Source organism: Delphinus delphis, chromosome 7 (assembly GCF_949987515.2).
Source record: "Delphinus delphis chromosome 7, mDelDel1.2, whole genome shotgun sequence".
Classification (NCBI taxonomy): Eukaryota; Metazoa; Chordata; class Mammalia; order Artiodactyla; family Delphinidae; genus Delphinus; species Delphinus delphis.
The window spans coordinates 6909469-6934198 of NC_082689.1; the positions used below are offsets into that span (position 1 = coordinate 6909469).

The 24730-nt window shown below is 42.1% G+C and overlaps 1 protein-coding gene across 5 annotated transcripts in view; it reads right to left on the minus strand.

The window, feature by feature from the left end:
• The window catches only part of DGKD (diacylglycerol kinase delta), a 110168-nt gene that overhangs the window by 78186 nt on the left and 7252 nt on the right, over positions 1-24730 (minus strand). For 4 of the 5 annotated variants that reach the window (XM_060015907.1, XM_060015906.1, XM_060015908.1 and 1 more), the window contains exon 2: positions 1511-1621. In XM_060015907.1, the coding sequence (XP_059871890.1) occupies positions 1511-1621 (111 nt within the window). Of the gene's footprint in view, positions 1-1510; positions 1622-8602; positions 8749-24730 lie in introns of those variants that run through there. The other variant, XM_060015905.1, reaches the window with a different exon arrangement.

Below are 24730 nucleotides of genomic sequence, written 5' to 3' on the forward strand. Positions count from 1 at the left end.
GTAAGGTGTCTCGACCCCAGGCAAGCACTTGAGAACTAAATGAACGCTGAGTGAGTTCACCCTACCTGCTTCTGACAAAGCACCGAGCTCACAGGTATAGCTCAAGACTTTTTTTTAGTCCAGGGAGTTCCCCAGTGATTGCATTAATGGAACCAAAAATATATCCTCACACGAGTCCACCTGAGAGGGCAGGTTCCCGACTGAAGGTCCTCTGTCCTTCCGACTTTAGTTTCTCCACCTCGCACATTTGGGGGGAGAGGTCCCGGCTAAAATAAACAATTCTAGGGGAAGAGAGACTGACCTAAATAGAAGGGACCCAGCCATGAAAGAAAACAAGGGAGCAGAGCAGAGTGAATCTAGTCCTGGAGAGAGAGACAGGCTCCAGAAGAAGGGCTGGGAACCAGGTCTGAGATGCCCTCCTCCCCATTTTCCTCTCCTCTCTCTCCCAAATCCCCCCGTTCATAGCCCTCACCTCCTGTTTACCTTTCCGTCCCCTCTAGGAGGAGGACTCCATCAGAAACCCCTGGAGGAAACGCTAATAAGCTAGAAAAGAGATTCAGTCTTTTAAGTAACTCCCCCACCCCTCCAACTAAAATAACTGTAAGGGTTTGTCTTTTTTTAATGAAGGATGTGGTCAGAACCCTATCTAAACAAGTTACTCTGTTCAATTTCAAATTTTAATGCACTAACTCACTAGGGATACATCTCAAAATGTAAATTATTCAGATTCCAGATTATTTTTAATGCCGAAATATTAGTATTGACTGCAATACTGATACAAAAAGACTGGTATTCAGAACACCAAAAACTAGGTTTGCAGATACGCTAGTGTTTGAAGTGTGTGACACCACAATCGTCTAAACTGGGCAGTGACTCAGGGACTCTCAGTGGCTCCTCCTCTGTCACTGGCATCTGCCTGGTGATTCTAGCTTTAAATCTTACACACATGGCACATGGGAAGAAGGATCATGGCTAGAAAGCCAGAGGCAATTTCTATTCACACACCAAAAAGCCCAACACACTTTAAAAATACTTTTAGTTAGATTCACAGGTACATACACTCAACTCCAAACTCATCAAGTTGTATACAGTAAGTATCTGTACAGCTTTTTGTAGGCCAATTATACCTTACTAAAGTGTTTTTAAGAAAAAGATACTTAGGCTGTAATAAGAGATTTTTAAGCCAGTTACCCCCGATTTCTCTGAAAAAAAAGATATCTAATGGTAATGTGGTTACTTCTGTGACCTTTTCTCCTTTCCCCATTGGTTACACATGACATTAAAGAAAATGAATAAAAAAATCAATTCATAAGAAATAAAAAATCAGTTCATAAGAAATAAAACATGCTTGAGACAAATAAAACCCAGCACCCTTGAGTATTACAAAACTTGCTCAAAATAACAGATCTAGAATCGAAGGTTTTTCCCAAGATGAGGACACAGAACCCAGTCTCTCCCTGCAGCTCCTCAGATAGTTTTCTCTCGTTAAGTTTCCTCCTCTGCATCTCACCTTGGCAGTTTTTGCATAGTACAGCGTTCGCCCTCGAAGCTTAAAGTATCTCCTTTTTGATCGTTGGAATGAATTGTTCTGTTTGGTCAGCATCCCCTCTTTGATGACGGTCTGAAAGCACAGAAACGGATTCATGAGCATGTTTTCGCGGTGCCATGCGCTTGTCCACTGACTCCAGTGCATTTGTGTCTCTAATGGGCTGATGGCCTAACAGAACTATTTCACACTCTCCCCAGACCCTGACCTATGGACAGGTTGAGCACACAGCCAGGGGAGGGTGACACAATTCTCCAGGGGGCGATGGTGTGCCAGAGTGGCGGGGGGAGGGGCATGGGAGTGTGTCAGAGGCCCAAGGTGTGCCCTGCATATGCCCCCGGGGCGGGGGGGGCGGTTAGCAGAAGCGGGGCGCAGGACCACCATTAGTGGCCCCGGGCCAGTGCTCTCTCCAACTTCAGCATTTGGTATTTTTCAGCTATTCTTGGCCCTGTCTCCGTGTTCTCTGGCCTCCTGCCATTTCTCAGGATCCTGTTGCCAAAACTGTCGATGTAGGTTGCTATGGGGTTCAGTGCAGTTCCAGGCCTGCCCCCTTGGGCCCTCACCCCTGTTCACAGGCTGGGCATGTGCATCTACCCACACTGTAACACAGAGAAGAGCCACTGCCAAAGTCACTAAAACTCCTCCACCCCCAAAATCTGACCAACCACCACCAAGCAGGAGTTCAAAGACAATCATGAGGTGAACAGCAGTCCACTCAGCTCAGCTCAATTAAAGCCAAGAATGGGGGCATGGCTTCTCCTGAGGCTGCTTCCCGGGCACTTACCAAACGGGAGGAGGGAGCCCTACACACCACTTACAAGTTAAAAGTTCAAGGACCTACCTGATCGTTAGATGCGTTGAACTATGCAGAGCCACTAACACAGTCAAAACTAATAAACAAGGTGCCCTGAAACAAGTGCCTGGCTTCCAGCATCTGCACACACCTCAACAAATGTCCATTCTACACGGAGGCCCACCATGCGATGGAGGCAGAATGTATAAAGTTCTGTTCAAGGACAAGAACATGGGTCCAGAGAAGCTTTTGTTTAATTACCCAATCCCCTACAGCTCTGCACTTTAGGTAACTTTTTAAGTAGCTGTACAAAGCACTTGGGCGTCTGTGGCCACTTAAGACGACATACGATGAAACAAGACACAGAAACCCTACGTCACCCCAATGTGTCAGAGGCAAGAGCAGAAGTCTGTGCTGCCTGGTCCCTCCGCAGGAGTGGAACCTGCGATGCACTGATACCCCCGTAGAAGAATGCTGAAGACAACCCCCTACACACACCACCAGCATCTGGCTGTGCACCAGGACCCCCCCGTGACAGCCCACGCTCCAGGTGTCCTGGGAGGCCGGCAGCACTGCTCCTCCCCTTATCCCTGCCACACAATGTCCTCTTGGAGCTTCCTGGGCACAGTGGGCTGTACATGCCAGCTTGCGACCCACATGCTGGGTCTGATGGAATTTGTGCAGTCAGGGCTGGCCCAGCAGCACAAAGAGCAACCATTTCCAATTCCCTAGAGAATCAACTCTGGCCGGGGAGGGGGGGGGGGGGAGACGGACTAGTGAGGAACCGCCCTACTCATTCTGTGGCATGCACCTTCACCTTTACTTCTGAGGAGGCCACCCACTGTTCTTCCAGGTAATTAAGGAGAGAGGAACACATCACCCAAGATCAAGGTAAGAGATATGTGCCGATCCAAGGCAGAGAGAAAGTCCCAACCTCTGGTCCCAGGAGCTCCTGCAATACAGAAGGACTGCTAGGTTGTTTCCTAAGATTCTTTTCAGACCCAAGTGCACATGGTGATGCTATTTCAATGTGCTCTTCAAAGACAGGACAGCTGACTGCCCAACGGAGCACACACAAGACGCCTGCTCAGCTCTCCAGGAGAGCCTTTCCTCTGGACCCCGCAGGACCCGCTCACAGACCAAGTCACCTCTCCTCACCCCCAAACGTCTTCCTTACCTCTGCAGAAGAAGTCATCACTTCCACCTCTTTCCCAAATGCGAATTAAAGGAAAATAGGAAAAAAAAGGCACCAAAACCAACAAGCCCAGACCCAGAAAAGTTATAAGAAGTTATCTTTAAAGGATAAATGCTAGAGTATTTTTCTTGCATCTCCCGCTACACATGTCACACATAAAAGAAAAGCAGAATTAAACCAAAATCCACTCTCTCTCTCTCTCTCACACACACACACACACACACACACACACACACACACACACACACACAAATCTTTCAGAGAGCGGATGAGAGCTGCGATCTTGGGCTACCCAAGGAGAGCTGCTGTTCTATTTATAGAACAACAGTGCTCAGAAAAAGACTCTGGTGGGTTTCAGCGGAAAAGGCTGGGGAAAAGATAAAGACCAGTATTTCTTTGAAGCTTTCTCAGAAACTGCATTTCTTCTCCTATTCACTGCTAGTGGAAGACTATAGATATGCTGCAGAATATTTTTAACACTCAGTCAAAAGCAATGCACTAAAAGTGGTCAAGAAAAGAACACCCCTGACTAATCTGCTGTGCTTTGCATTTGGCAGCCTGTAAGCAGCACCCACAGGAAACTGCTCAGCTGGCAGGGCTCCTCCTCACGCCCACCGGAGCAGAGAACCAGAAGCCCAAACCCAGACCCAAGAGGGGCTGGTCGCTTATGCTGGTCAGCCAGGCTCTTAGAATCATTTTGTCAAGTTCTTTGCACAAACAACAGGGCCAACTCTGTCCTTCAAGCCATCCGGGGCACCTTCATTACCATCAGGGACAAAGGACAGATTTGCAACACACACAGGCACTGAGAATCCGAGCGGCAAGTAAGTGGGAAGTGGAGCATGTGGCCCCCCTCCAAACGGAGAGGATGCAAATCCCAAGCTGGGCTGCGGGATGGAAGACGTCAGGGTATTCAGCCTGAGCCAAAGCCGCCCACTGACTGACAGAGACACGCCCAAGCCACAGGTGAGGCGGCCCAGGCACCTGCCACAGGCGAAGCTCGCATCCTAGTCATCCTGCTCAGGAGCAAAGAACGGAGTAAGGCAGCTCCGGAAAGGCCCTTCCAAAGCCTGCAAACCAGTGGGCAGAGAAGCCGAGGTCAGGCCTGCCTTGGGGCCCTGTTCACCAGTCACGGGGGAGGATGACCCCTCTCTGCAAAGGCAGTGGGAGCTCCTGCTCTCACCCTCCCTTTGTGCCCTCCCCAGACAGGCAGCAGCAGTGGCTCAGAGGGCTCCAGGGACAGCTCAGACCAGAGGAGGACAGAGGACACAGGACGCCAGGGAGGGAACAATTCCCCCACAAGGGAAGGCTTCCCAGAACAGGTCTTAGAAGATGAGCAGGGGTCTGAGCAGGCCAGGCAGAGAGGTCCACAGCCTCCTACAGGCTGCAGGCAGAGCCCAAGAGGGCTGGGAAGGTGGGCAAAGGGCCCAGATCACTGACAGCCAGACCTCCCAGTCACAGGGCCCCCAAATCAGGGGGCGGTATCTCAGGATGTACATTTTACTTAAGAAAGATGATTTTGAAAAAAAAAAAAAAGAAAGATGATTTTGGCCACAATGTGGAGAAGAGGGAGTGGGGATGAAATGAGGAGGCAGGCAGGACACTCCAGAAACTCTTATAAGACGGCAACCGACAGGAGCACCTGGGAGGATGAGGCACAGTCACAGGCATGAGAGCATTTGAAAGAAGACAAACCATAGACGGGGTGAAGGGGATGATCCCAAGGGGTCTCCTGGGGGAGGATGTGGCCTTCGTTTTAGACGTGCTGACTCAGGACGCCGGAGACGCCTGGGGGAGCTGAGTGGAGGGCCAGCAGCAGATAATGCGGTTGGGGCACAAGATAAAGTTTAAGGGGGAGACACCTCAATGAAGTCCCTTATGGGGAAGGAATGGAATGAGAAGAGGCTCAAGGAACTGGGAACCCCAGGACACGAACATCAGGTGCAGAGAGGAGGTGGGAGTCCAAAACGGAAGACAAGAAGGAAGTGGCACAAAACCAGGGGAGCAGATGAGAAAGCACCGAGAAGTCATCGTGGATGACATCTGCTAAGGGCTGAGGTCGAGTGCACGGGTGAGGTCATCAGTGGGGCCCAGGAGAAGCCAGACGAGAGGTCCGTGAGGAGTCACTGAGGACCCGCCGCCAGAGCAGACTCTCGACCTGACCCAGGGCAAAGCCAGATCAAAGGGCAATGAATGTGATCCGGATGGGAGGAGGAAGCAAAGATGGTAGGTTGTTTTTTTAATTTGCATGTTTCTTAACTTTTTATGAACTTGGAATTATACTGTACATGAACTTCCTATTCCTTCTGTCCTAATGTGTTGTCAACAGCCTTCCATATTAGTAAATATATTTTTGTCTGCTACAGAGTATTTCACTGTAGTGATGTGCGTGTATCATTCAACACACTCCCACTGCTGGAACATTTAGAACGCTTCCTGCTCAATATTATCAACAATGCTTCAAAGATTAGTGCTATAATGGAATATCCCCACATGTCCTGAGCTACTCCTTAGAGCAAAGTACTAGAAGTAGAACTTGGGGATCCAAGCCCAGAAACAGATGCTCACAGGTTTGAAAGCGTGATGTGTGACAGCAGGCTGGGGGAGAGAGGGACTAGTCGGTGGAGCTGAGACATCAGGTCATCTAAGGGGAAAGGTGCATTGGTCCCGTACCCCACACACCACACAGGAATCACTTCCAGGTGGCCTACAGATTCAGTGCAAAAGGAGAAACTTTAAAAGCTTCAGTAGACAATATAGGATAATTTCTTTATGACCTTAGAACTGGAAAAAATTTCTTAAATAGGATTTTTAAAATACTAAACATAAACTATAAGATTGCTGAAACCAACTTAATTCCCACTGAGAAACTCTGGCCATCAGACACCTTATAAAGAAACAGAAGAGAGGGGCTTCCCTGGTGGCGCTGTGGTTAAGAATCCACCTGCCAATGCAGGGGACACGGGTTCAAGCCCTGGTCCTGGAAGATCCCACATGCCACGGAGCAGCTAAGCCCGTGCGCCACAACTACTGAGCCTGCGCTCTAGAGCCCACATGCTGCAACTACTGAAGCCCGTGTGCCACAACTACCGAAGCCCGCGAACCTAGAACCCGTGCTCCGCAACAAGAGAAGCCACCACGATGTGAAGCCAGCGCACCGCAACGAAGAGTAGCCCCCCACTCGCCAGAACTAGAGAAAGCCCGCATGCAGCAACAAAGACCCAACGCAGCAAAAATAAACTTAAAAAAAAAAAGTGTTACTTTAAATTTGCACATCACTTGAAATTTTCATGAGCATTTTTATATCTATTTGCCTTCTTAAGAGAACAAACACTTATGGTCTATGAGACAGACACTAATATTCTGAGTGACAAATAAGAAAACTGGTCACTGAGTAATTTGTCCAAGGTTAAACAGCTAACAACAGACCACAAAAGAAATGTCAGGCCTCCTTACTCTTATCTCAAACCTCCTTCTAAGGTTTAGGAATACCGTAATAAATAAACAGGAAACAACCAGAAAATAATTTGCTCACAAAACACAGGCATGTACAGCATACCCAAGACCAATAGATTATTTTAAACTCTTACTAAGTGAGTGCCCACCGTATCTACCACATAACATACAAGCCATTTTCACCTTTTAATCCTCACGCCGACTTTGGAGGCATGTAGTAATATTCCCATTTTATAGACTAGGAAACTGAGAGTCAGAAGAATTAAGTAACTCACTCAAGGCCACATAGCTAGTAAATGGAAGACCTGAAATTTAAACCTAGAACCTAGTCAGGCCAAAATTATCTGTTGGCAAGTCTATGACCCTCCATCATGAGGCTGTGTCCCTCGCCAGATCAAGAGAGGCCCAAGGGCTATGGTTGTCTTATTGATCTTATTCATCTTAATTACCCAGTGCCCAGCACTGAGAATTCTGAGGAAACTTTCTGCAAAATATCATAAAGGGCTAATATCCCTAATCTATAAAAAGGTTCTTAAAAATTGAGAACTAACAACCTGATAGAAAAATGGGCAAAAAATATGAACAGCCATTTCACAAAAAAATTAAAATAGTACATTTCACAAAAAATAAATTTAAATGGCCCTTAAATACATGAAAAGATGCTCGACCTAGCTCATAATGAGAGAAAAACAAATTGAAACTAAACTAAACTACTATTCTCACTATCAGATTGACAACAAAAAAAAAAGCCAACACACTCTGGGCGAGACTGTGAAGAAACAGGCTGGTCCGACTGCAGGATGAGGTAAACCTTGAGAACCAGAATCTGGCAAAACCCAGCAAATCAGACGTGCATCTACCCTCTGATCCAGTAAGCCCACTCCAAGGAAACTATCCCACAGACACTCTAGTAAAAATATAAAATGAGGTTTGTGCAAGGATATTTGCTACAAAATATTATAGCAAAAGACTGAAAATAATCCAAATGGTTGAATAAACTATGGTACATTCAGGAAACAGAATACTACACCATTGTAAAAGGAATGAGGAAGATCTTTATACAGCTATGGAATGATCTCCAGATTATATTAAGTGAAAAAAGAAAGGTTCAGAACATGTAAGGAGTATGCTACCTTTTGCGTAAAAAGGATATTTGTGTGTGTGTGTATAGACAGAAATAAAATTAAAAGCAAATAGGTGCATATATTATTTTTAAATTTTCAAACAGAAACAATGAAAGAATAAACCAAAATAATAAAATAATAAAAATGGTTACCTATGGGGAAAGAGAAGGGCAGAGCAGAGCAGACAGGGGAGGAAGGTACATCATCTTAAAAAGGACTTGCACAGGAGGGCAGCCCCTGCAGGGCAGCAGCACCTAGGGGCACTAACACTGGCCCACCCCCACGGCTTTCCAAGGCCGGCCCCACTTCATCCGCACAACCACCTCCTAAGGGGGGCACTGCCAACATTCCCACTTCACAGAGACAGGCAAGGAGAAGACAGCGTCGGTACCCATGCCGTGCCTGCTCTGTGCCAGGAACTTAGTTCTCATCAGTATTTCATCCAGTCTTCACCACCCTGTGAAGAGTTACTACACCCTTTCACTTACAAAGAAACTGAGGTCCAGAGAGGACCTATGTCTGCAGAGAAGGGTCAGAGATGGGGCTTCAAACCCAGGTGTGTCTGATTCCAACTCTCTCCACACTTCCATATGGAGTGAAAGGAACCCACTCTTCCAGGGTGAGCACATGGACAGACGTGCATGTCTCAAGGCACAGCCATCTCCCCTACCCACAAGGTTGGCCTCTGAACACACGCGGAGGCTCAGTTAAGGCACCAAAGACTCACCCGGCCTCTGTGAGCCTAGACAGTAAAATCAATCTCCCCACGGACCTGTGGAATGAAATGCACACTTTGTTCCAACAAATATTTACTGAACACTTAGTGCAAGCACTGCTAGGAATATGATGATGAAAAAGACAGGACCCTTGACCCTTAAGGAAACTGCATGCTGGTAGAGGGATACTTTTACAAAGTAAAAGGGACCCTTAGAATTTGCTTTTTAAATACTCAGAAAAAAGCAGGGCTCAGGGCTGGGGATAGATAGGTGCAAGGCTGACAACTGTTTGGACTGGTGATTAATTAAACTCCTCTCCCTACTTTTGTGTATGTTTGGAAATTTCCATTACAGGGGTACAGACAGGGTGCTCTGGAAACACAGATGTGAACAAAACACAACAGAGGCTTGAACGCAAGGCCTGAAGCTGCTACCTCTTAGGCTAAAGCCAGCCACTGCCTTACCGCAGTTTCCTGATCATTCAATCCCCGCCAGAAGGTGCTATACAGAGCGGAAAATGCCTGAGAAAACAGCTTAGACACTGCAAAGGGCTTAGACACAAATGTAAGACAGTACCTTAACCATCATTACTCAAATTCCTCTTCCCTGGGCACACGCTCAACCCGCTGTTCCCTCACCCATTTTCAGACATTAGGTGGAAATAAAGTCTAGCGTTACACAGCCCAACTCGGGGCTGACGGGCTTCCTGGAGGTTACTTTTTCTTTACTTGAGAACACTCAAGAGTCCAGCCACTGCTAACACCTGACACTAACATCCTGAGATAATATCCCTCCAGTGTGTTTTCAGTATATAAATAAAACAGAAAAGTGGGGTTATATAATATACAGATTATTTAATAACCTGCTTTTCCAAACGATACATTGTGACCAGATCTGCTTTTATTTTATGTTTTGTTTCTCTACAGCCTACTTCTACTTCATTTATTTAGATGCTTAAGGACGCTGACATAATTATGAACAAATCTAAGAAACTGAGTGCTTCATATATCAAACTGTCTCAACCAAGCTAAACTGTACCTCATTTACACCAAGACCTTGAACTCTCTGCTTACATAAGTTTGGATTTATTTTCAACACAGGAATTAAAAGTTTAAACAAATGGGAACATAACTAAAATGTTCCACATAATATACACATTTATTAGGATACTATGAAATTTAAATCCTATGTTTTCACAAATCTGGCTCCTTAAATGTAATCTGTTTGACCCAACAGTTCAAACTGTTCAGCTGTGTCTTAGGACATTCCAGAGAAGCAACTGAGGGCAGACTCATCTCCATCTTCTACTAACACACAGCATCCGTGGCAAGACAGACACTCTTACTGTAAGGAATCTTCAATTGAAGGGTAACATGTTATGCTTTTTTGTTTTCTTTAGTATAAAATAATAATGCTCATTTTAGAAAATGCAGAAAAGAAATAAAAATAATCCCAACTGCACCACCAGCACGATCCCTGACATCAGTTTGGAAACTCTCACCTCCTTGGCACACAGCTGAACGTCTATACACACTGCCGCTCTGATTTCCCGACATCACAAAGTACTGTCCAAAGTACTGTTTTCCTTCATCACCTGAATGGCTGATGAGGCCAAGGGCAGCTCCTTGCTCTGCCACTTCCCGGCTGTGTGGCCTCGTGCTGCTGGGTGCCTCAGCCCCTCCACGGCAACCTTCATGCAGTTGTGAAGTTCGTAAGACCACCCACGCACGGTACTCAGTGTAGGACCAGCTCCAAACAGATGTCAGCTAATGTCATTAACTCACTGAGTTGTTAACCTGAAGTGTTTACGGGTTTGCAACTTTTTATATTTAATGGTGCAATAAACATGTTGCCCATGATGCTTTTTCATATTTAAGATTAGTTCTTCAAGGTAGGGTCCCACCAGTGGAATTACTGGGGCAAGAGTTTGCAGTTTCTTGGAGTTTTTCACTGTGTCACCAAATCGCTTCCCCAAGTGGTTATACCCATATGTGCTGCCAGAGGGCAAAGCAGCTACAAGGTTCCTATAAACAGCAAAATCCCAGCTCATACACAATACTGGTTAAATACAGAAAGACACACAGAACATATTACAAGTAGACTGTAAAAAACCACTTAAACGATTAGACTCACACCTCAGTCTTGACAACCTGGGTCCTCTTAAAGTACGTGAAAACTTTGAGCCACCACAGAGAGAATGGCGATAAAGAACAATTTCCCAGACTTCCTTTTCACTCGCTTCTGAGTACTAGTCCATCTTTATCAAAGAGTTCAAATACAAAAACTATCAAATGGGATTGGATTTAAGGAGGTGAGTATTTATTTCACATCTTCCCAAACCACAGAAAGAACTGAATTCACTCTCAAACGTGAAATGGAGAAGAGTTCTATGGCAGTAAAAATTCTGAAATGCAGATATTTCCTTTTAAACCCTTTAAATGTGTAAATGTATTATAATCATCCATAACAATAATTCTACTAAGAACCACTTTACTGAGACCAATCCAAAATGGCTGGGACTTCCCTGGTGGTCCAGTGGGTAACACTCTGTGCTCCCAATGCAGGGGGCCTGGATTCGATCCCTAGTTGGGGAACCAGATCCCACATGCATGCCGCAACTAAGAGTCCGCATGCCACAACTAAAAGATCCCGCATGCCACAACTAAAAGACCCCGCATGCCACACAAAGATCCAGCACAGCCAAAATAAATAAATAAACAATAATTTTTTTAAAAAAATGGTCAAGACTACCAACCAATCCTAAAAAGTTCATTAGCTAGTTTTATGTATTAGAAGGTATAGAGCTTCAGAAGCAGAATCCAGTTGAAAAAAAGAGGCCCTCTTCAACCAGCGGTGCTGGGACAACTGGATACTCACATGCAAAAGAATGAAGGTGGACCCCTACCTCACACCATATGGAAAAATTAACTCAAAATGGATCAAAGACTAAACATAATAGCTAAAACTATAAAATTTCTAGAAGAAAACTTAGGCGTACGTATTCTTGACCTTGGATTTGGCAATGGTTTCTTAAATATGATACCAAAAGCACCAGCAAAATAAGAAAAAATAAACTAGACCATCAAAATTAAACTTTTACGCATAAAAGGACACCATCAAGAGTGAAAAGACAAAATCCTCAACAAAATATTAGCAACTGAATCCAACAACACATAAAAAGGATCCTACATCCTGATCAAGCTGGATTCATCCCAGGTTCACAAGGATGGTTCAATATACACATATCAATCAATGTGATACACTACATCAACAAAGGAAAAGACAAAACCCACATGATCATCTCAACAGATGCAGAAAAAGCACGTGATAAAATTCAACATCCATTCATGATAAAAAAAAATTCTCACCAAAGTGGGCATAGAGGGAACATATCTCAACATAATAAAAGCCATTTACAACAAACCCACAGCCAACACAGTACTCAATGGTGAAAAACTGAGTCTTCCCACCACTTCTATTGAACATAGTACTGGAAGTCCTAGCCACAGCAATCAGATAAGAAAAAGAAATAAAAGGTATCTAATTGGAAGGGAAGAGGTAAAACTGTCATCATTTGCAGATGACCTGATACTACATATAGAAAATCCTAAAGACACCACACAGAAACTATTAGAACTGATTAAATGAATTCAGCAAGGCAGCAGTATACAAAATTAACACACAGAAATCAGCTGCATTTCTTTACACTAATAATGAAATATCAGAAAGAGAAAGTAAAAAAAAAAATCCTTTTTAAAATCACATCAAAAAATAAATAAATAAAATACTTAGGAATAAACCTCACTAAGGAGGTGAAAGACACATATGCTGAGAACTATAAAACACTGATAAAGGAAACTGAAGATGATTCAAAGAAATGGAAAGGTATCCCATGCTCATGGATTGGAAAAATTAATATTGTTAAAACAGCCACACTACCGAAAGCAATCTACAGATTTCATGTTAGCCCTATCAAATTACCTGTGACATTTTTCACAGAACTATAACAAATAATCATAAAATGTATGTGGAACCACAAAAGACCCAGAATTGCCAAAGCTATCATAAGGAAAAAGAACAAAACTGGAGGCATAACCCTCCCAGACTTCCGACAATACTACAAAGCTACATTAATCAAAACAGCATGGTACTGGCACAAAAACAGACATATGGATCAATGGAACAGAACAGAGAGCCCAGAAATAAACTCACACACTTACAGTCAATTAATCTTCAATAAAGGAGGCAAGAATATACCATGGAGAAAAGACAGTCTCTTCACCAAGTGGTGTTGGGAAAGCTAGACAGCTGCATGTAAATCAACGAAGTTAGAACACTCCCTCACACCATACACAAAAATAAACTCAAAATGGCTTAAAGACTTAAATATAAGACATGACACCATAAAACTCCTAGAAGAGAACATAAAACTCCTAGAAGAGAACACAGGTAAAACATTCTCTGACATAAATCATAGCAATGTCTTCTTAGGTCAGTCTCCCAAGGCAAAAGAAATAAAAGCAAAAATAAATGAATGGGACCCAATCAAACTTACAAACTTTTGCACAGCAAACAAAACCATAAAGAAAACAAAAAGATGACCTACAGAATGGGAGAAAATATTTGAAAACAGTGTGACCAAAAAGGGCTTAATTTCCAAAATATACAAACAGCTCATACAGTTCAATATCAGAAAAACAAACAACCCAATCAAAAAGTGGGCAGAAGACGTAAGTAGACATTTCTCCAAAGAAGACATACAGATGGCCAACAGGCACATGAAAAGATGCTCAACATTGCTAATTACTAGGAATTCCCTAGTGGTCCAGTAGTTTGGACTCCATGCGTTCATTGCTGAGGGCCCAGGTTCAATCCCTGGTTGGGGAACTAAGATCCCACAAGCTGCATGGTGTGACCAAGGAAAAAAATAAAAAGTAAAATAAAATAAAACATCGCTAATTATTAAAGAAATGCAAATCAAAGCTATAATGAGGTACCACCTCACACCAATCAGAATGGCCATCATTAAAAGGTCTACAAATAATAAATGCTGGAGAGGGTGTGCAGAAAAGGGAATGCTCCTACACTGTTGGTGGGGATGCAAATTGGTGCAGCCACTATGGAGAACAGTATGGAGGTTCCTTAAAAAACTGAAAATAGAGTTACCATATGATTCAGCAATCCCACTCCTGGGCAAATAACCAGAGAAAACTCTAATTCGAAAAGATAATGCACCCCAATGTTCACAGCAGCACCATTTACAATAGCCAAGACATGGAAGCAACCTAAGTGTCCATCAGCAGATGAATGGATAAAATGGATAATAAGAACCTGCTATTTAAAAAAATAAATAAAATAAAAAAAAATACTTTCACTATATTTTTTTCTCTCTTTAAAACTATAACTTTGAAAGGCCTACTCTTGAAGGTCAGGGCGAATTCCACTGAAATTCAATGCGGTCAATATGATTTGTAGTCTTCAGGGATTCAAAATAAATAAATGAAAAAAGAAAAAAAAAGATGTGGTATATACATACACACACACACAAACACACTGGAATATTACTCAGCCATAAAAAAAGAATGAAATAATGTCATTGGCAGCAACAGGGCTGGACCTAGAGAGTATCATACTAAGTGAAGTAAGTCAGAGAGAGAAAGACCAATATCATATGATATAATTTATATGTGGAATCTAAAAAAATGATACAAATGAACTTATTTACAAAACAGAAACAGACAACAAACTTATGGTTACCAAAGCGGAAGGGAGGAGGGAATTAGGAGCTTGGGATTAACAGATACACACTGCTATATATATATAACAGATAAACAACAAGGACCTACTGCATAGCACAGGGAACTATATTCAATACCTTGTAATAACCTATAATGGAAAAGAATCTGAAAAAGTGTGTGTGTGTGTGTGTGTGTGTGTGTATATGAATCACTTTGCTTTACACCAGAAACTAACACAACATTATAAATCAACTATACTTCAATAAAATTTTTAAAAAATTAATAGAGTGAAAAGACAACCCACAGAAAGGGAGAAAATATTTGCAAATCATATATCTGATAACTGTCTATTATCCAAAATATATAAAGAACTCTTACAGCTCAACAACAACAAAATAACCCAATTTTAAAATGGGCAAAGGACTGGAATAGACATTTCTCCAAATAAGATATATAAATGGCCAATAAGCACATGAAAAGATGCTCAACACCATTAGTCATTAAGGAAATGCAAATCAATACCATGAGATACCACTTCACACCCTTCAGGATGTCTGTAATAAAAAAAAAAAAGAGAGAGAGAGAGAAGGGAAGGAAGAAAGGGCAGAAAATAACAAGTGTTGACAAGTGTGAAGAAATTGGAACCCTCAAACATTGCTGTTGGAAATGTACAATGCTGCAGCCATTGTGAAAAAGTTTGGAAATTCCTAACTAAGATGAACACATAATTACCCAGCAATTCCACTCCCTAGGTATACACCCAAAAGAACTGAAGACAGACATTCAAACAGTATTCCTAGCAGCTCTACTCACAGTAGCCAAAGGGTAGAAGCAATTCAAATATACATCAACAGATAAACAGATAAAACAAATGGAGTATTATTTCATACAATGAACGTTACTCAGCCATAAAAAGGAATGAAGTACTGACACACGCTACAACATGGATGAACCCTGAAACATTATGCTAAGGGAAAGATGCCAGACACAAAAGGCCACACACATATTTTATGATTCCATTTACGTGAAATATCCAGAACAGGCAAACCCACAGAGATGGAAAGCAGGGTAGTGGCTGCCAGGGGCTGAGGAAGAAGAGGGAGTGGGGAATGACTTCCTAATGCGGAAGGGGTTTCAATGTGGGGGATAAAGAAGTTCTGGAAGTGAAAGTGGTGATGGAAGGGTGACTCTCTTCCATCTTACCCCAAGGACAAAGCACTGCTCATCCTGGAGCCTGAGGAGCCAGGCCCAGGAAAACCACCACAAACCAGGCACCCTCACCTTCAGATGCAGAAGAACACAGCCAGCCAGAAATGGGTGGCAGGTGACCCAAAACCTCGCACTACTCAGACCAAGATGGCGGGGAGAGTCACTGGACCTGGGCCCAGTCTCATATGGGACTCACATTTCTTCCAGAGCCAAGCACACAGCTAACAGCAGTTCAAACCCACAGACCAGAAAATACCATTCAAGGATCAATAAATCAAAACAAAAACAAAAAAGTGGAGGTGGGAGTTTGAAGATATACGATAAAGCACATACATAAATCTGAAATGAATTATTACAGAAAACGGAAGACCTTTTTAGAAAATATGTGCTTCCTGTAAAAGATTACAGGAGGACACTGCCTCTACTAAAAAATTAAAGTTAAATTTTTTTTGAAGAACAGGGAGCACCAATGTGAACAATATGAAATTGAAAGACAACAAGCTAAGATACAGGCCATGATTAGGATAGGAAGCAAAAATAATCACACTACAGCAGAATTAAAATCCACATGGAAGGGGCTACAGGGGAAATGCACACTGCTGAAAATGTCATTGATGGTGCACAGGACAAAACAGGTGCCCACAGAATGCTACTGGATACAGTGGAGAGGAGAAAAGACTGAGAGAAAAGCTCATGGACAGAGTGATGAAGGGACAGATTATCTAACCTACAAATAATAAGAACCACCCAAAAGGAACACAAAATAAATGGAGATGCAATAATCAGAGGTAGAGAAGACAAAAGCTTTCCACCTCATTTATTAATACTGCCCCAAAAAGGAAAGCAAAGAGCTGCCAGGCTGATGTGCTGAAATCACTGGGCACTGTCTGTCCCAGGCACAGGAGAGAGAAGGACAGCATCACACAGGGGCCATCCCCTCTGCCCTGCAACCCCACCTCTGGGCTCCATCCTGAAGATTAAAAGACAGATCGTGACACAGCAAGCAAGCTCTCAAAGACCAAAGAGCCAGCTTGAAGGGGCTCTCCTGGGAAAATGGGGACAATCTGAGCATGAAAAAGAATGACTATAACTAATTACAAAACTGAATAAAAAGTCATGAATCCATAGTGATAACCCCCCCTCCCCCAGCAGAGAGACAGAGAGAGAAACAAAACAAAACCATTTGCCTCCACTAGGGACGACTATTCTACCAAACCCTCACTTTGAAAATTGGTAATTAAACAAAGAATCCAGCAATTACCCTGCCTTTGGTAGTAAGAAATGTAGTCGTTCCCCAGCTGAACTGGGAAAAATTTACCAAATACCAACAGATAATTGTGGAAGAAACGACAGAAAGCTGAGGGAGGGGGTAGGTCCATTTTTCAAACTCTCAAGCTCTGTTAATAAAACTGACTCAGGCCAGTTAATTATGTATAAATGCTGAAAATCATTTGGTAAAAAGTTGTTGGATAAAAGGATTATTTGCAGGGTATCTAGGAATCACCTCACAGATTACTTCCTAATCTCAAAGAAGGAAATCCACATTTCCAGTAGAAATATCTAGCTTCTCCACATAAACCAAATGAGGACACAGCAGAGGAGACTGCCTGCCTGACAGGACATGGAACATCCCACACCTAGGAGATTTGCCCAAAACATCAACCTGAATATAACTGAGTCTTCAAACCTCTCTTCCAGCTTATAGCAAATACAGAGTATAAAAGAACGATGCAAAAGAAACCATGAGGAAACAATCAGACAAATCCAGAAACAGATTTTACAAGACAACTGCCCTTGTCTATTCCAAAAGTCAATGTCGGGGAGGGGAGGGGAGGGGAGGGGAGGGGAGGGGAGAGAGGGCGAAGGTTGCTGAGGGCAGCTGTCCTAGGTTAAGAGACTAAAGAGATACAACCAATGCATGAATTTTGATTGGTACATGGTTCCCAAAAGGGAGGCTATAAAAGGCATTTTGGGTTCAACTGGGGAAAACTAAAAAGGATATAGATATTAGAAAATTACAATTAATATCTTAGGAATAATAATGGTATATAGAAAATGTCCTTATTTTTAGGAGTACTTATTTGTAGGAGTTTAGGTGTAAAAATGGACCATACAGGAAATGTCATTTTTAGAAGATACACACTGAGCTCTTTAGGGATAGACTGTCATGATGCCTACAAATGGTTTAGTAAATCATTTATTTCTATTTAATACATATAGATAAAGCATATTTGGCAATATGTTACCAATTGCTGAATCTTGATAGTAAGTATATTAGGTACCTTTTCAATTTTTCACAATAAAAAATTGAAGAGTCTTCCTTGCAAAGGTATTCTTCACAGAATATGTGGTACAACCATTACAAAGGATAAGAAAAAAGAGATTGTAATAACATGCAGAAATGCTCATAACATTAAAGTGAAAACTTACATATAGTTTCATTTCAACTAAATTAAACATATCCAGAAAAATAGTCCAGAAGGAAACACCGAAGTAACAATAACACTAGTGCCGGTGGACCTCCAGGTGCTGAAATCAGTGACTGACTTTCTTCCCCAGCCCTCGCCCAGCTCTCCTACTTCCTTCTCAGACTGGCCCTCCTCCTCTACTCACTTCCTAAAAGCCAGTGGCCCCAGATCTGCCCAGACCCCCTTCCACTATCCACTATTCTCCCTCTCAGGCTCTGAGGAACCGTTCCTACTGTTTGCGCATGACTGTTATGGGGCTGGACAGAACACAGCAGGAAGAGGTGTAATCTGGAATCTATGAGACCCAGGTGGCTTCAGGGCACACCCACAAGCCACCTAACTACCTCTGTGTCCCTCATCTGTGAAGTTGGTGTGGTTGAGAAGAAGAGGATCCTAGACACCATGCAGCAGAGCTCAGTGAGAGCAGAATCCCCAGAGCTGGTCCTCACTGGTCCTCAGCCACAGCTCCTCCTTGGAAAGAGCTCCATTCGCCAGCCAGTCACGTGAACCATGAGCCTCCTCCTCCCCCTCCTTCCCCTCCCCCTCCTCTCCAACACCCCCATCAAACCATCACCGAGTTCTCACAATGTCAAATCCAACTAATTCTCTCCATCACCACTACCACAACCCTGGCCCAGGCTACCATCATCTCTCACCACATGTGTCAGCCAGCATCCACTCAGATGGCCACAACACAGCCAGAGAAATCTTTCCAACCTGGATCAGATGTCTCACTCCTTCCTAAAATCTTAAAGCAATAGTATCCCACTATTACAGAGCTTCTACCCAGCTCCCCAGCCTCATGGCACAATCAAGGTCTCCTCAACTCTTGCTAACTCTATCCACACCAGCTTTCTTTCAGCCTCTTGATTTCGCCAAACTCCCCCCTGGCCACAGGGCCTTTGCATACCTCTTTGACCAACTACCTCCTCCATATCTTTTTTTTTAAATCCTTTTCAGTACAGCACAGGGAATATAATGACTTTAAATGGAGTATAATCTATGAAAATATTGAATCACCATGTTGTACACCAGAAACTAATATAATGCTGTAAATCAACTATACTTCAACATAAAAAATCTTTTTCATTACAAAATAGCACACATAAACTCCATGAAACAAAAATGTACAATTATCACAAGCTGAGAACCCAATCAACCACCAGCTAGGTGAAGAAACAACACTACCGGCCCTACAGAAGCTCCCTCTCTCAAGGTCCATCCAGTCACTACCCACCACTTCCCACCACCCCGACTTCTCTGGTAATCGTCTTCCTTGCTCGTAGCTTAAACACACAAGCAGGCAAGTCTAAACTCCTTAGTGTCCTACCTGTTCTGAACTGGATGTAATCGGAATCATACAGAATGTACTCTTTTATGTCTGGCTTTTTTGGCCTGCAGCATTAATGGCTGTGATTAATCCTTAAATCAGCAGGTAGCAGTAGTTCATTTTCACTGATGTACAGCATCCTCTTGTAAGAACATACTATAATTTATCAATTCTACTGCTGACAGACACTTGGGTTGCTTCCACTTTTGAGCTGTTACAAATAATACACTAGTAATATTCTTGTACATGCCTCTTGGAGTACATTTGCTTACATAAGCTATTAGATATATACCCAGAAGCAGAATTGCTGAAACATAGGGTATACATGCCTTCAACTTTAATAGATGCTGCTACAATATCTTGTAAAGTGGTGTTACCAATTTAATATTCCCACCAGAGCATTCCCTTGCTCCACATCCTCACTCACACCTGAAGAGACGCCATATGGAAGATATGTATAGGGCAAGATACTGGGGGGCGGGGGGTAGAGCATCCATGCCTGCTCTGGGTGTGCCACCCTCCCAGCATATTAATGCATTCACCAACCCAGAAGCTCCCCGAATCTCCTTGTTAAAGAGATTTTATGACTCAAACCTCCAGCCCCACTCTACTCCTAGGAAGCTGGGGGTAAGTTGGGGGGTCTCTATTTCCTGGAAGATTTTATGTAAAACTGGTATTATTTCTTCCTTAAATGCTTAGAATTCACTGGTAAAGTCATCTGGGCCTAGAGTTTTCCTTGTTGGAAGATTTCAAATTATGGATTCAATATCTTTAATAGTTATAAAGACAATTTACATTTCTATTTCTGTGTCAGCTTTAAGTCGTGTTTTTCTAGGAATTTGTCCACTTCATCTAAAGATTCAAATGTACTTGTATAAAGTTGTTTATAATACCTGCCTACTCTTTTTAACATCTGCAAGATCTTCGAAGATGTCCCTTTTTCATTCCTAACATTAATTATTTGCTTTCTCTAACTTTTTCCTGATTACTCCTGCTGGGGTTTGTCAATTTTTTTTTCCCAAAGACTCCATTTTTGCCTTTGTTTATCCTTTCTAATGAATATTTTTCATTTCGTTAAATTCTGCTCTTCAGGGCTTCCCTGGTGGCGCAGTGGTTGAGAGTCCGCCTGCCGATGCAGGGGACACAGGCTGGTGCCCCGGTCCGGGAAGAGCCCACGTGCCGCAGAGCGGCTGGGCCCGTGAGCCATGGCCGCTGAGCCTGCGCTTCCGGAGCCTGTGCTCCGCAACGGGAGAGGCCGCAACAGTGAGAGGCCCATGTACGGCAACAACAACAAAAAAAAACTTCTGCTCTTCATTATTTCCTTCGTTCTGTTTTCTTTGAATTTAATGTGTTGCTAGCCTTCTAATCACCTAATACACAGCCTAGCTCATGGATTTTCAGCAGTCTTCTTTTGTAACATAAATGCATTTAAAGATATAAACCTCCCTCTAAACATGACTTCAGCTGTATCCCGTTAGTTATACGTAGTTTGCTATCATTCAACTGAAAACATTTTCTAGCTTTGACTCATAAGTTATTTAGAAACAAATTTCTAAATTTCCAGATACATGAGGATTTTCATTTTACTGATTTCTAGCTTAATTCCACTGTTGTTAGAGAACACAGTCTGTATAATTTCAATATTTTGAAATTTGCTGAGAATTGCCTTGTGGTCAGCACATAGTGAATTTTGACCAATGTGTCCTGTGCTTTTGAAAAGAATTTCGATTCTGCAATTGCTCGGTACAGTGTTCTATATACGTCCATTAGGTCAAGTTTAGTACTTTGTTGCTCAATTTTTCTTTATTTTTACAAATTTTTGTCTGCTTATCATAACAGCCTCTGAAACAGGTGTGTTTAATATCCCACTATGATCATAGATTTATTTCCATTACAGTTGTATTAATTTTTCTTCTAAATATTTTGAAGTTACATTAGGTATATACAGAGTTTAAATTATTATATCTAAAATAAAACTTTTATCATTTATCAGTATCATATCTTTATCTCTAATAATAAATTCTGCCCTCAAAGACTATTTTGTCTGACATTAAAATACTATAGCAACTTTCTCTAGGTTGATGTGTGCATAGTATTTTTTCCCATTCTTTTACTTTCAATCTTTTTTTTTTTTTCCTGCGGTACGCGGGCCTCTCACTGTTGTGGCCTCTCCCACTGTGGAGCACAGGCTCCGGATGCGCAGGCTCAGCAGCCATGGCCCACCGGCCCAGCCGCTCCGCGGCACGTGGGATCCTCCCGGACCGGGGCACGAACCCGTGTCCCCTGCATCGGCAGGCGGACCCTCTACCACTGCGCCACCAGGGAAGCCCTCAATCTTTTTATATCCTTCTGTTTTAAATATATCTCTCTTAAATAACCTGGTCTGCTTTTGTTTTCTTACCTGTCTGACAATCTCTGACTTTTAACGGTAGCATTCAAATTCACTTATATTTAACGTGATTATTGCTATATTGGGATTTAAGTCTATCCACTTACTGTTTGCTTTCTCTTTGTTCCACTTGATCAATGTTTCCTTTTCTCTTTTTTTTTTAATTTTATTGAAGTACAGTTGATTTACAGTGTTGTGTTAACTTCTGCTGTACAGCAAAGTGATTCAGTTATACATATATATATACACATTCTTTTTTAGATTCTTTTTCATTATGGTTTATCACAGGATAATGAATATAGTCCCCTGTGCTATAAAACAGGATCTTGTTGTTTATCCATAACAGTTTGCATCTGCTAATCCCAAACCCCCAATCCCTCCCTCTCCCTTTTCTCTCCTTTCTTGCCTTCTTTCAGATTTGGAATTTATTATTCAATTTTTCTTGCCTTTTAACTTAGATACCATATCATCTTTCACAATTTAGTGGCTGCTGCACAGATTACAACATGTATCCCTGACTTGTCTAATATTAATTGGTTCTTTTTTCTTTTTCCTGGAATTGCAAGGAAAACTTTAAACAGTTTTATTCCATTTACCTCCCTTCTGACTTACATAACATTGCTATGTATTTTAATTCTATATATATTTCAAACCCAAAGACAGATGGAGAGATAATACTATGTTCTTGGATTGGAAGAATCAACATTATGAAAATGACTATACTACCCAAAGCAATCTACAGATTCAATACAATCCCTATCAAACTACCACTGGCATTTTTCATAGAACTAGAACAAAAAATTTCACAATTTGTATGGAAACACAAAAGACCCTGAATAGCCAAAGCAATCTTGAGAAAGAAAAACGGAGCTGGAGGAATCAGGCTCCCTGACTTCAGACTATACTACAAAGCTACAGTAATCAAGACAGTATGGAACTGGCACAAAAATAGAAATATAGATCAATGGAACAGGATAGAAAGCCCAGAGATAAACCCACGCACATATGGTCACCTTATTTTTGATAAAGGAGGCAAGAATATACAATGGAGAAAAGACAGCCTCTTCAATAAGTGGGGCTGGGAAAACTAGACGGCTACATGTAAAAGAATGAAATTAGAACACTTCCTAACACCATACACAAAAATAAACTCAAAATGGATTAAGGACCTAAATGTAAGGCCAGACACTATAAAACTCTTAGAGGAAAACATAGGCAGAACACTATGACATAAATCACAGCAAGATCCTTTTTGACCCACCTCCTAGAGAAATGGAAATAAAAACAAAAATAAACAAATGGGACCTAATGAAACTTCAAAGCTTTTGCACAGCAAAGGAAAACATAAACAAGATGAAAAGACAGCCCTCAGAATGGGAGAAAATATTTGCAAATGAAGCAACTGACAAAGGATTAATCTCCAAAATTTACCAGCAGCTCATGCAGCTCAATATCAAAAAAACAAACAACCCAATTCAAAAATGGGCAGAAATAGACATTTCTCCAAAGAAGATATACAGATTGCCAACAAACACATGAAAGGATGCTCAACATCAGTAATCATTAGAGAAATGCAAGTCAAAACTACAATGAGGTATCACCTCAAACCGGTCAGAATGGCCATCATCAAAAAATCTACAAACAATAAATGCTGGAGAGGGTGTGGAGAAAAGGGAACCCTCTTGCACTGTTGGTGGGAATGCAAATTAATACAGCCACTATGGAGAACAGTATGGAGCTTCCTTAAAAAACTAAAAATAGAACTACCATATGACCCAGCAGTCCCACTGTTGGGCATATACCCTGAGAAAACCATAATTCAAAAAGAGTCATGTACCACAATGTTCATTGCAGCTCTATTTACAATAGCCAGGACATGGAAGCAACCTAAGTGTCCATCAACAGACGAATGGATAAAGAAGATGTGGCACATATATATACAATGGAATATTACTCAGCCATAAAAAGAAACGAAGTTCAGTTATTTGTAGTGAGGTGGATGGACCTAGAGACCGTCATACAGAGTGAAGTTAAGTCAGAAAGAGAAAAACAAATACCATATGCTAACACATATATATAGAATCTAAAAAAAAAAAAAGGTTCTGAAGAACCTAGGGGCAGGACAAGAATAAAGATGCAGACGTAGAGGATGGACTTAAGGACATGGGGAGTGGGAAGGGTAAGCTGGGAAGAAGTGAGAGAGTGGCATGGACATATATATACTACCAAATGTAAAACAGATAGCTAGTGGGAAGCAGCTGCATAGCACAGGGAGATCAGCTGGGTGCTTTGTGACTACCTAGAGGGTAGGGAGGGTGGGAGGGAGATGCAACAGGGAAGAGATATGGGGATATATGTATATGTATAGCTGATTCACTTCGATATAAAGCAGAAACTAACACACCACTGTAAAGCAATTATACTCAAATAAAGATGTTAAAAAAAAAATTTAGCAGTTGATAATCATTCAGTTTTCCATTTCAGTGCCCTTTTCTTTGCTCTTCTTTCCTTCCTGAAACACTAACCCTTCACCTAAGATCATTTTCCTTTAGCCAGACACAAACAAAAACACTCCCTGATGTTTCCTTCATTATGGGTCTGCACACAAAAAATTGATTTTGTTTATTTGAAAACATCTTTATTTCAGCTTTATTTCTGAAGGATCTTTTGGCTGAGTAATGAATTAGGGTTAGCAGTTTCTTCCAGCACTTAAATTTTGATTGACTTCTGCTTCCATGGCTTCTGTTAAGAACACAGCTGTCAGTC